The following is a 13,812-nucleotide window of genomic DNA, read 5'->3' as shown; positions in this document are numbered from 1 at the left end:
CCGACAGAGAGTAATGTCTACCCCGAGGGGGAGTGGTCCCCGGAAGGGAATCAATACAACAATCATACGACCGGTGAGGAGGAAGGGAGCTGGCTTCTGGACCGACTGAAGAACCGTGCGCAGATTAGATATTCCTCCGGCACTCCTGTCAAATCACCAGGTTCCTCCTGAGTAGAGGGGACAGAAGACACAGGAGGGATAGCGACATTAAACACTTCACATGACAAGAAACGTTCCTGGATAGGATAGAATTACTAGACCAATTAATAGAAGGATTATGACATACTAGCCAGGGATGACCCAAAACAACAGGTGTAAAAGGTGAACGAAAAATCAAAAAGGAAATGGTCTCACTGTGGTTACCAGATACTGTGAGGGTTAAAGGTAGTGTCTCACATCCTGATACTGGGGAGAAGACTCCCATCTAAGCGAACATGGGCGTGGGCTTCCCTAACTGTCTGAGAGGAATGTCATGTTTCCGAGCCCATGCTTCGTCCATCAAACAACCCCTCAGCCCAGAGTCTATCAAAGCACTGCAGGAAGCAGCCGAACCGGTCCAGCGTAGATGGACCGACAAGGTAGTACAGGATCTTGATGGAGAGACTTGAGTAGTAGCGCTCACCAGTAGCCTCCGCTTACTGATGAGCTCTGGCTTTTACTGGACATGACATGACAAAATGTCCAGCAGAACCGCAATAGAGGCAAAGGTGGTTGGTGACTCTCCGTTCCCTCTCCTTAGCGAGAGATGCGAATACCTCCCAGCTGCATGGGCTCAGTCTCTGAGCCGGTGGGAGAGATGGTTGAGATGCGGAGAGGGGAAGCACCGTTAACGCGAGCTCTCTTCCAGAGCTCGATGACGAAGATCTATCCGTCGTTCTATGCGGATGGCGAGTGCAATCAAAGAGTCCACGCTGGAAGGAACCTCCCGGGAGAGAATCTCATCCTTAACCTCAGCGTGAAGTCCCCCGAAAACGAGCGAGCAACGCCGGCTCGTTCCAGTCACTGGAGGCAGCAAGAGTGCGAAACTCTATAGAGTAATCCGTTATGGATCGATCACCTTGACATAGGGAAGCCAGGGCCCTGGAAGCCTCCTTCCCAAAACTGAACGATCAAAAACCCGTATCATCTCCTCTTTAGTTCTGATAATCGTTAGAACACTCAGCCCTTTGCCTCCCAGATAGCTGTGCCCCACTCCCGAGCCCGACCAGTAAGGAGTGATATGACGTAAGCGATCCGAGCTCCTCCTCTCTTGAGTACGTGTTGGGCTGGAGAGAGAACACAATATCACACTGGGTGAGAAAGGAGCGACACTCAGTGGGCTGCCCAGAGTAACATGGTGGGTTATTAACCCTAGGTTCCGGAGACTCGGAAGACCAGGAAGTAGCTGGTGGCACGAGACGAAGGACTCTGAAACTGTCCAGAGAGACCGGAGACTGAGCGCCAGGTCTCACGGCATGACGAGCAGCAAACAATTCCTGCTCGTGTCTGCCGAGCATATGCTCCCTGGAACTCGACGGCAGTGTTGAGAGAATCCATGTCGCTGGGTCCATCTTGGCGGTTCTTCTGTTATGCTGGTGAATGAGGACCCAAAGCGACGTAATAGAAACGAGTCTTTATTCCAGTATCAAAAAACAATGATTCTCCTGGATATATCAAAGGTAAATCCAAAACAGGAACTGAAATCCTCTCGTCAGTAGAGAGGAACGACTGGAGACGCAACCACAGACTGCAGGTCGCTTCGGAAGGCACAGGCCGTAGCTGACATAGACACCTGCTCACACGCAGCATCTGAAGAAGGCAAAACACGACAGGGCGGAACAAGGCACAGGACAGCAAACATCAACAAGAACCGACAAGGCAGAAGGGAAAACAGAGGGAGAATAGGGACTCTAATCAGAGGGCAAAAGGGGACAGGTGGTGAAAGAGTAAATGAGGTCGTTAGGAGAATGAGAAACAGCTGGGAGCAGGAACGGAACGATAGAGAGAGAGAGCGGGAGAGGGAGAGAGAAGGGAGGAGGAGAGAGAGGGATAGAAAGAGGGAAAGAACCTAATAAGACCAGCAGAGGAAGCACAGGGACAAGACATTGATGATCAAAGCACAAACATGACACTTCTTCCTTGCTGAGCGGCCTTTCAGGTTATGTCGATATAGGACTCGTTTACACTGTGGATATTATGTCGATGTAGGACTCGTTTTACTGTGATATAAGATACTTTTGTACCTGTCCCTCCAGCATCTTCCAAGGTCCTTTGCTGTTGTTCTGGGATTGATTTTCACTTTTCGCACCAAAATGCGTTCATCTCTAGGAGACAGAAAGCGTCTCCATCCTGAGCGGTATGACGGCAGGCATTTGGAAATTGCTCCCAAGGATGAACCAGATTTTTTTCTTAGGTCTTGGCTGATTTTCCCATGATGTCAAGCAAAGAGGCACTGAGTTTGAAGGTAGGCCTTGAAATACATCCACATGTGCACCTCCATTGACTCAAATTATGTCATTAGCCTATCGGAAGCTTCTAAAGCATGACAATCATTTCTGGAATTTTCCAAGCTTTTTGAAGGCACAGTCAACTGAGTGTATGAAATTCTCGACGTACTGGAATTGTGATACAGTGACTTATAAGTGAAATAATCTGTCTGTAACAATTTGTGAAAAATGACTTATGTCATGCACAAAGTAGATGTCCTAACCGACTTGCCAAAACTATAGTTTGTTAACAAGAAATTTGTGGAGTGGTTGAAAAATGAGTTTTAATGACTCCAACCTAAGTGTATGTAAACTTCCGACTTCAACTGTATACACATACACACAGACACACACTACCGTTCAAAAGTTTGCGGTCACTTAGAAATGTCCTTGTTTTCCATGAAAACATAAACGAAAGGAGTTGCAAAATTAATTGGAAATATAGTCAAGATGTTGACAAGGTTAGAAATAATGTTTTTAATTGAAATAATGTGTCCTTCAACTTTGCTTTCATCAAAGAACCTCAACTTGCAGCAATTACAGCCTTTGCAGACCTTTTGCATTCTAGTTGTCAATTTGTTGAGGTAATCTGAAGAGATTTCACCCCATGCTTCCTGAAGCATCTCCCAAAAGTTGGATTGGCTTGATGGGCACTTCTTACGTACCATACGGTCAAGCTTCTCCCACAACAGCTCAATAGGGTTGAGATCCGGTGAGAGTGCTGGCCACTCCATTATAGACAGATTACCAGCTGACTGCTTCTTCCCTAAATAGTTCTTGCATAGTTTAGAGCTGTGCTTTGGGTCATTGTCCTGCTGTAGGAGGAAATTGGCTCCAATTAAGTGCCGTCCACAGGGTATTGCATAGCGGTGCAAAATGGAGTGATGGCCTTCTTTCTTCAAGATCTCTTTTACCCTGTACTAGTCTCCCACTTTACCACCACCAAAGCACCCCCAGAGTGTCTCACGAATGTCTCACGAATGTTCTTTTGTTTTCCGAACACCTCGAACTTAGATTTGTCTGTCCATATCACTTTTTTCCAATCTTCCTTTGTCCAGTGTCTGTGTTCTTTTGCCCATCTTAATCYTTTATTTTTATTGGCCAGTCTGAGGGATGGCTTTTTTTGCAACTCTGCCTAGAAGGCCAGCATCCCAGAGTCCCCTCTTCACTGTTGACGTTGAGACTGTTGTTTTGTGGGTACTATTTAATGAAGCTGCCAGTTGAGGACTTGTGAGGCATCTGTTTCTCAAACTAGACACACTAATGTACTTATCCTCTTTCTCAGTTGTGCACCGGGGCCTCCCACTCCTCTTTCTATTCTGGTTAGAGCCAGTTTGCGCTGTTCTGTGAAGGGAGTAGCATCCCAGAGCATCCCACAGTCGTGAAAAGGGCATGACAATGCCTCCTCCCCTTCAGGAGGCTGGAAAGATTTGGCATGGGACCTCAGATTTGGCATGGGACCTCAGCATTGTACGAGATCTTCAGTTCCTTGGCAATTTCTCGCATGGAATAGCCTTCATTTCTCAGAACAAGAATAGACTGACGAGTTTCAGAAGAAAGTGTCTGCGTGTGTTGTAGTGTTTATTTTACCTTTATTTAACTAGGCAAGTCAGTTAAGAACAAATTCTTATTTTCCATTGACGGCCTAAGAACAGTGGGTTAACTGCCTTGTTCAGGGGCAGAACAACAGATTTTTACCTTGTCAGCTCGGGGATTCGATCTTGCATCCTTTCCGTTACAAGTCCAACGCTATAACCACTAGGCTACCTGCCGCCCCTGTAGTATGTGTGGGTAGAGTCCAGTGAGTGCGCATAGAGCCAGTGCAACAAAAAAAGGGGGTCAATGCATGTAGTCCAGGTAGCCATTTGGTTAACTGTTCAGCAGTCTTATGGCTTGGGGGTAGTAGCTTTTCAGGGGCCTTTGCCGTGCTGTACCGCTTGCCAGTCTATGACTTGTGTGGCTGGAGTCTTTGACAGTTTATAGGGCCTTCCTCTGACACCGCCTCGTATAGACGTCCTGGGTGGAAGAGAGCTCGGCCCCAGTGATGTACTGGGCCATATGCACTACCCTCTGTAGCGCCTTATGGTCAGATGCCAAGCAGTTGCCATACCATGCGGGGATGCAGCCAGTCAAGATGCTCTCAATGGTGTAGCTGTGTAACTTTTTGAGGATCTGAGGTCCCATGCCAAATCTTTCCYGCCTCCTGAAGGGGAGGAGGCATTGTCGTGCCCTTTTCACGACTGTCTTGGTGTGTTTGGACCATGCTGGTGTCCACATCACTAAGGATRTGAGGAACTTTTAAGCTCTGGATGTGCTCAGCCCTCCCTTTCCTGTAGTCCACAATCAGCTCCTTTGTCTTGCTGACATTAAGGGAYAGGTTGTTGTCCTGGCACTACGCTGCCAAGTTTCTGACGACCTCCCTCTCATCATTGTTGGTGATCAGTTCTACCACCATTGTGTCATCAGCAAACTTAATGATGATGTTGGAGTCATGCACAGTCAAGGGAGAACAGGGAGAAAAGTAMGGGACTAAGCATGCAACCCTGAGGGGCTCCCATGTTGAGGGTCACCTTGGCAGATATGTTGCCTACCCATGTCGCCATGTCTGGAAGACCATTATCTAGTTGCAGAGGGATGTGTTCAGTCGCAGAGTCCTTAGCTTAGTGATGAGCTTTGAGGGCACTATGGTATTGAACGCCCAGCTGTAGTCAATGAACAGCATTCTCACATACAGTAGACGTTTATCCAGGTAGGAAAGGGCAGTCTGGAGTGCAATAGAGATTGCATCATCTGCGGATCTTTTCGGGCGGTATGCAAATTGGAGTGTGTCCACAGTGTCTGAGATGATGGTGTTGATGTGAGCCATGACCGGCCTTTCAAAGCATTTTTTGGCTACAGATGTGAGTTCTACAGGGCGATAGTRATTTAGACAGGTTACCTTGGCGTTCTTGGGCACAGGGACTATGGTGGTCTGCTTGAAACATGTAGGTATTACAGACTGTGTCAGGGAGAGGTTGAAAATGTCATTGAAGACACTTGCCAGTTGGTCAGCGCATGCTCCGAGTACGCGTCCTGGTAATCCGTCTGGCCCTGCGGCCTTGTTAATGTTAACCTGTTTAAAMGACTTACTTACATTTGGCTCCAAAGAGCGGGACCATATAGTCGTCCAGAACAGCTGGTGCTCTCGTGTCCACTGCTCCGATTGCTCTCTCCTAGGCAATGGCTGAATAATGTATGTACCTGTAATCTTTGTTTGTGCGTGAAACATTTACATGTTTATGAGCAGTACTCACAAGCAATACAAAAGCTTACCCAGGATATATTATTCCTGTTTTCATGCTCTTGTTGGCAGAAATACATGGCCAGTATATTAGGTACACCCTTCGTGTGCCGAGTAAGACCCTCCTTTGCCTCCAGAACTGCCAGAATTATTCTGGGCATGGACACATTGCTCAATTGGTTTCAAGGGCCCTAARGTGTGCCAGGAAAACATTCCCCACACCATTACACCACTGCCACCAGCTTGTACCGTTGACAACCGGCAGGATGGAACCAAGGACTCATGCTGCTTATGCCAAATCCTGACTCTGCCATCAGCATGATGCAACAGGAACTGGGATTCGTCGGACCAACAATGTTTTTTTGCACCTCAATTGTCCAGTGTGGTGATCATGTGCCCACTGGAGACGCTTTTTCTTGTTTTTAGCTGATAGGAGTGGAACCCGGTGTGGTCGTCTGCTGCAATAGCCCATCCAGACAAGGACCGACAAGTTGTGCATTCTGAGATGTCGTTCTGCACACCTCTGTTGTACTGCACCATTATTTTTCTGTTTGTMGTCTGCCTGTTAGCTTTCACGATTCTTGCCATTCTCCTTCGACCTTTTCTCAACGAGCCCACAAGACTGCCGCTGACTGAATGTTTTTTGTTTGTTGCACCATTCCCAGTAAACCCTAGACACTGTCGTGCGTGGAAATCCCAGGATGCCGAACGTTTCTGAGATACTGGAACCTGCGCTCCTAGCACAGATGATACCACACTTAAAGTAGCTTAGGTCACTCATGTTGCCCAATGCTAACGTTCAATRGAACAGTAACTGAAGGTCTTGATGCCTGTCTGCATGCTTTATATAGCAAGCCATGGCCACGTGACTCACTGTCTGTAGGAGTGAACCGTTTTCTTGAAAGGGGTGGTGTGCCTAATAAACTGACTGAGTGTATGTATTCCTCACTAAACAAGATCTTAATAACGTTAGTTAGTCTGTGTGTGCGTGTACTTACAGATGTATTATCTTCATTTGATCACCCTGTTGCAGGATAACTTTCTTTATTGAGTGAGGAGGAGTTCAGGTGTAATAGAGGGAGCCTTGTTGTACACTTTCTCGCTTTGTGCGGTTAAAGAATGGTTGAAGCTGACAAACAATTTTGCCCTCTAAGATTGGCCCTCGCTTTAAGGGAGTGATCATTTTTGGGTGTGAGCTGAGAGGAAAGCGATGGGTAGATGAGATCGAGATGAATGGTGAACACAGCCACGTTTTGGAGTGCTGGCACAACAGCTGTTGTGTCTGAGGGAAGATCATCATTTGTGGTTCAGAGACTGCCGCATCGGAAAATGAGGCGTTGAAAGAAGATCATTTCAAGGTACAGATTTGATCACTCTGTTGCAGGAAAACGTTCCCGCAATGCATGAAATATACAAGTTGTAGTGTATCTGAGGATAAAAGAGGTAATTTTCACTTTGAAATTTCAGACTTGATTTTCCATTATGAAAAATGTATCAAKCCCAACAAAAATATCAATTCATTATAATCCACATAATAATTCACATTTTCTGTGCTGCAGGATTATTTTCCTGCTGTTGCAAACTGGCTCAAATTAAGATCCTAAATCTGCATGCCAGCATATGCGCGTGCGTGTGTGTATACAGTACTTTCGGAAAGTATTCAGACCCCTTGACTTTTTCCACATTTTGTTACGTTACAGCCTTATTCTAAAATTGATTAAATCATTTTTTCCCTCATCATTCTACACACAATACCCCATAATGACAAAGCAAAAAAAAAATGTTGTTAAAAAACTAAAAGACTGAAATATGACATTTACATAGGTATTCAGACCTTTTACGTAGTACTTTGTTGAAGCACCTTTAGCAGTGATTACAGCCTTGAGTCTTCTTGGGTATGACACTACAAGCTTGGCACACCTGTATTTGGGGAGTATCTCCCGTTCTTCTCTGCAGACCCTCTCAAGCTCTGTCAGGATGGATGGGGAGCATCGCTGCACAGGTATTTCCAGGTCTCTCCAGAGATGTTTGAGCGGGTTCAAGTCCGGTCTCTTGCTGGGCCACTCAAGGATATTGAGACTTATCCCGAAGCCACTCCTGCGTTGTCTTGGCTGTGTGCTTAGGGTCGTTGTCCTGTTGGAAGATGAACCTTCGCCTGCCTGAGGTCCTAGCCTGCTCCCGAGAGCTTTTCATCAAGAATCTCTATGTACTTTGCTACGTTCATCTTTCCCTCGATCCTGACTAGTCTTCCAGTCCCTGCTGCTGATAAGAGTTCAATCTTGGTTTCATTAGACCAGAGAATCTTGTTTCTCATGGTCTGAGAGTCCTTTAAGTGCCTTTTGGCAACTCCAAGCGGGCTGTCATGTGCCATTTACTGAGGTGTGGCTTCCTTCTGGCCACTCCACCATAAAGGCCTGATTTGTGGAGTGCTGAAGTGATGGTTGTCCTTCTGGAAGGTTCTCCCATCTCCACAGAGGAACTCTGGAGCTCTGTTCGAGTGACCATCTGGTTCTTGGTCACCTCCCTGACCAAAGCCCTCTTCCCACYATGGCTCAGTTTAGCCATGTGGCCAGCTCTAGGAAGTGTCTTGGTGGTTCCGAACTCCTTCCATATAAGAATGATGGAGGCCACTGTGTTCTTGGCTACCTCCAATGCTGCAGACATTTTTTGGAACCCTTCCCCAGATCTGTTTCTCAACAGGTGTGTGCCTTTCCAAATCATGCCCAATAAATTGAATTTACCACAGGTGGACTCCAATCACGTTGTAGAAACATCACAGGGATGATCAATGGAAACAGAATGCACCGGAGCTCAATTTCGAGTCTCATAGCAAAGTGTCTGAATACTTATGTAAATATGGTATTTATTTTATTTTTGAAATGTGCAAAAATGAAAAATAATTATATCTGTTTTTGTCATTATGGGGTATTGTGTGTGTATATTGATGAGAAAAATGCGGAAAAAGTCAAGGGGTCTAAATAGTTTCCGAATGCACTGTATGTGTTAATCTTCTCTCCACCTTTTGTTTGTTTGCATGCATGTCTGTGTACCACTCCCTCTCATCGCTGATCTTATGAACAGATTCCTGGCTTCTTATTTCAATCGGCATACACATCAACACCTATTGTGGGTGTGTGTGATGCCTAAAGCCAGTCTTAAGCCTTTTTTTCATGGCTCATCCAGTGGGATGAAAAACATTGCAACTGACTCAGTTAGCTCTGATCTGGGATTGTTCGGTATATCGGCCATTGTCACTTTCCAGTTGAATAGGAATACATCTCGCCATCTCCAAAAGAATCCCTTGCACCATTGTGTAGCAGTTGCGAGGGTGCCACGGAATGTTAATACAAAGGTTCTCTTTCTTAAAGTGAGAGCATGGCATGGCATGAAAACAACTTCTTTTTTCAAGGGTAGCCACAATAAGAACATTTTGCCTTCCCTCTGTGGGTGTTTTGTGCGAGCATTCGAGAGGTGGCCTTGAAGCCAGAAGTTGAAAGAAGTTTAAAATATTTGATGCCATCTCTCCCAATTAACAGCGTACTGTCCAGGCCTGTGTTCAAATAGTATTGTTTTTCCTTAAAATACTTATAACGTTTTATTATGGTGGGAAGGTGGGAAGGGTTTGCACGTTGGGGACTATTCCATTAGTTCCCTTGCACTAGACAAGCTCAAATGAAGAATTTAAAAGACGACGTACTCTTTTAAGACGGGTCTTGTTCTGTATTCTCAAACTAAATGCAAGCACATGAAAAGTACACTATCTCTTAGAAACTGATTATTTCTGCCAATCTCCTATTGACTCCTCATTTTCCTCTGCTGTACGATGCGGCAGTCTTTAAGCCACAAATGATGATCTCCCCTCAGACACAACAGCTGTTGTGCCAGTTCTCCAAAACCTGGCTGTCTTCACCATTTGTCTCTATCTCATCTACCCATCGCTTTCCTCTCAGCTCACCCCCAACTTTGATAGCTTCCTGGAAGTGAGGGCCAATTTTCTCAGTTGGCAAAAGTGGACTTAGTGGACTTCAGCACAAAGCAAGGAAGTACGCAACCAGGCTCCCTCAGTTACTCCGAACTCGATGAAGAAAGTGTTGCGTGACGTGTATAGCCCAGTGTTGATCGGGAAGGCTTCAGTGGGACGCTACTCTTCAAAGCCTACCAAATTCAGAGGATGATGCACTTCAGTCAACATACCCTGAAACCACTGATGAATGGAATCAATTATATCAGAGTGAAAGGCTTCTGAGAACGAATCTGACACGGTATCCCCTTGAAAATCCATTTGAAGTTTGTGAAATGCATAAAGTAATGCATAATAGCTGATGTTGGGGATGGGAGCATCTTTTGATCAAGTGTTTCTTAAACTTTGTTGTTACCCCTTTGTCTGCTTTGTCTTTGATCTGAAACAAACTCCAGTGCTGTGATGCATACAGTCAGAGCAGAACTGAGTTTCATATTACAATGTAAAGCTATTGTTCAATGCTAACACGTTTCGGTAGGTTGACAGCGAGCGCTGGTGGGTGCATGGGTTTTCATTCATATACTGCAAATGTTATCCCAGATGGAATTCTCTTGCATCCCTGTCGACACTTTCACCCCTCATAATAATGTTCTTTAAATGGTCCTTTTTCTTCTAATTTGCTTCTGTGCAGAGCTGGAGGTGGCCCGAATGAGTACGGAAGGGAATCTGCACGACCTGAAATTCCCACAAAGTGGCGGCCATGGTAACTCCATCTCCCTGTCATCAAGCACCTTGAAACAACATGGGAGAAACGGTAAATGGCTTTGCCTTTTAATTAAAAAAAATATATATATATACTGTATATATCAGGGCTATCCAACTCCAGTCCTGAACAGCTATTAGTTGTGCAGGCTTTTGTTCCATTCCATCAGTTAGTGCCTGCATACCCAGTAGATCTTCTGGACTGAACATCCCTGTCTGAGATAAGTCTGCCATTCATAATTCCATGCATAGTTTGCTTCTTTTTCTGATGCCATAAGAGTGTAGGAAATGTTTTTTCTTTGTAACCAGTAAAGGAGAGAGAGGCTCTAATATCTTAAAAGGGCAAACCGTGTCTCAAACAACAACAAAGCTGGCACCRTGGTTTTGCTCACCGTTAGCTAATATTTGGGAAAAGTAGGTCAATTCAATAGGAACAAAAGTGTAAGCTGCTTTGGAAGGGGCTTGGGAGTTTAAAACGTGCCCATTTGTAGGGCCTGGTGTGAATGAGAAATATAACTTCCCTGCAGCTAATTATACTTGCATACCACCTGCTTCTAACAGGCTGTTAACCTCTCTGGGATATGGCCAAAATCCAGTGAAAATGCAGAGCGCCAAATTCAAATAAATTACTATAAAAATTAAACTTTCATGAAATCACAAATGCAAGACACCAAATTAAAGCTACACTTGTTGTGAATCCAGCCAATGTGTCAGATTTCAAAAAGGCTTTTCCGCGAAAGCAAACAATGATATTATCTGAGGATAGCACCCCAGTAAACATACACAGACAATCCTATTTCAACCCTCCAGGCGCAACACAGAACTCAGAAATAAAGATATAATTCATGCCTTACCTTTGACGAGCTTCTTCTGTTGGCACTCCAATATGTTCCATAAACATCACAAATGGTCCTTTTGTTCGATTAATTCCGTCGATTTATTTCCAAAATGTTAATTTATTTGGCGCGTTTGATCCAGAAAAACATTGGTTCCAACTCGCGCAACATGACTACAAAAGTTGCCTGTAAGCTTTGTCCAAACATTTCAAACTACTTTTGTAATACAACTTTAGGTATTTTTTAACGTAAATAATCAATAAAATTGAAGACGGGATGATCTGTGTTCAATACCGGAGGAATACAAAGTGTAGCTAGCTTTCATGTCACGCGCCTCTAACAAAGAGTACACTTCCCTCGAGCCTCATTCTGAACAGTGCTGCTACTTCATTTCTCAAAGGAAAAACCTCAACCAATTTCTAAACACTGTTGACATCCAGTAGAAGCAATAGGAACTGCAAGAAGGTCCCTTAGAAATCTGGATTCCCAGTGAAATCCCATTGAAAAGTGTGACCTCAAAAAGAAAAAGAATCTGAATGGTTTGTCCTCTGGGTTTCGCCTGCCAAATATGTTCTGTTATACTCACAGACATGATTCAAACAGTTTTAGAAACTTCGGAGCGTTTTCTATCCAAATCTACTAATAATATGCATATCTTAGCTTCTGGGCCTGTGTAGTAGGCAGTTTACTTTGGACATGCTTTTCATCCGGACGTGAAAATACTGCCACCTATCCCAGATAAGTTTTAAGAGCATGGGTTGCTTACCAGTAACATGTTTTTTGTGTGTGCAGAGTTAGGGTGCCTTCAAACCAAAATGCAGGTTCGACGCGGCAAATTATTCCTTAAAAAAGCTACGTTTTCAATTGGTTGACAGATACGTTGTTGCTACTGTAACCACTTGTACTTACAGACCCGTTACCCGGTAATGGAATAGTTTCCCTGGAATAACAWCAATATAATTCCAAGTGTGCCAAAATGTTAGAAGCAGGTGGAGGACTTACACTTGGTTTCAGGCAGAGGTGACCAACCCTCTTCCAGGAAAGAGATACTGGATCTACCAGGGTTTTGTTCCAACCTTGTTATAACACAGTCGATTCTGCCTAGTATCAAGGTCATGGAAAGCAGCTAATTAGTAGAATGAGGTGTGCTAGATAAGAGCTGGAGAGAAAGCCTAGCAGAAGGGAAGTTCTCCAGGAGGAGGGTTGGCCACCCCTGATACAACCTCTGATAAAGTAAAGCGCCTTTTTTACTCAACTTCAAATGGACAAAAGAGGGTCCCTGGTTGCGGAATTAGTTGTGTTCAAGAGCTGCTTCAAACTTTAATGAGGCTATTATACACAATGCGGGGCTACCTACGGGAGCTCCACGGCCCGTTTTTGGACTTGATTACTTGTTCATGCAAATGAGTTAGGCTGTTAGCGCGTGCTCACCGCTCTTGGCTCTCGATGAATGTCCAGCAGTGCCTGATGTTTCATTATATCTTCATTTGCTTTTATTTCCCGTTCATTGAGAGGTAACACACAAATTGTTTTATTTTCATCTGGAGTGAGTGATCCAAGTCGCTGTGGGAGGGGTGTGCTTTCATATCCACCTTCTAAAGAAAGACGCCAGGAGGGGGATAAGGTAGTGCGATGGGAGTGGGGAAAGAAACTAGGGAGAGTATCTGTTGCCTTTGTCAGTGCAATAAAGCAATAATGACATTTCATTGAAGTTTAATTAAATCGACCTATCATACCTACGGAGGTCTTTTTTTCAGCCTCGACACCTWTGTTGCTCTTGATAACATGCTCTGAGCAGCGAATGTGTTTGAGCAATTTTCCATATATTTTGTCCAAAATAGTTTAAACTCTATAATCCTGTGGAATCAAAAATCTAAAAAGAATGAATGCAGTTTTTACCGTACCCCAAAATGCATCCTTATTTATAAGTCTTATGAATTTTAATAAGTTATTGTGTGCTCCAAGACTTTGTSGAACTGTAACGTTTGACATCTGTAGATTGAACGGTGGTGGTCCAACGGCGTTATGKCCTGGAGCAGGCACTTAACCCCAAAATAGTTCCAAAGGCCGGCTGCACTCCGGCTGACTCTGTGCTCTTCAATGTGTGTGTGGGTTTCTCGTAGGCACATAAAACCTTGGCACATCTAGCCTAGGTTTACAAACTTTTTTAATTTATGGACAGAAACATATGTTGACCAGATAGTAATTTTTCACGTTTGGTTCTCTGGCGCTAATGTCTCTGCTACTTTAACATTGATTTGCGCTGTTAAGTCACATGTACAATAACATTATACTGTATGGTAAAACATTTTAACCACACACTTTCAGTTTGTCAGTGGTGGCTCTGTCTCAAGTCTCAATTGCCTTAAATTCTACTTTCCTTCATCGCTCTGATCTGAAAGAACTGACCTGGTGAAAGCCAGCCTAATGATGAGCTTACGCCATATTCTTTTCACCTGTCACTACAGACAAAGGGGAGGAGATGAGCAGAGGATGGATTTTCAAGAA

The 13,812-nt window shown here is 44.5% G+C and overlaps 1 protein-coding gene across 2 annotated transcripts in view; it reads left to right on the top strand.

The window, feature by feature from the left end:
- LOC111954048 (adhesion G protein-coupled receptor L3) overlaps positions 1-13,812 on the top strand; it is a 314,128-nt gene that overhangs the window by 244,031 nt on the left and 56,285 nt on the right. For both annotated transcript variants that reach the window (XM_023973590.1, XM_023973557.1), the window contains exon 12: positions 10,398-10,520. In XM_023973590.1, coding sequence (XP_023829358.1) covers positions 10,398-10,520 — 123 coding nt within the window. The remainder of the gene's footprint in view (positions 1-10,397; positions 10,521-13,812) is intronic.

Source organism: Salvelinus sp. IW2-2015, linkage group LG3, assembly GCF_002910315.2.
Source record: "Salvelinus sp. IW2-2015 linkage group LG3, ASM291031v2, whole genome shotgun sequence".
NCBI lineage: Eukaryota > Metazoa > Chordata > Actinopteri > Salmoniformes > Salmonidae > Salvelinus > Salvelinus sp. IW2-2015.
The sequence above is the reverse complement of the archived record's forward strand: the minus strand, read 5'-3'. Positions and strand labels throughout refer to the sequence as shown.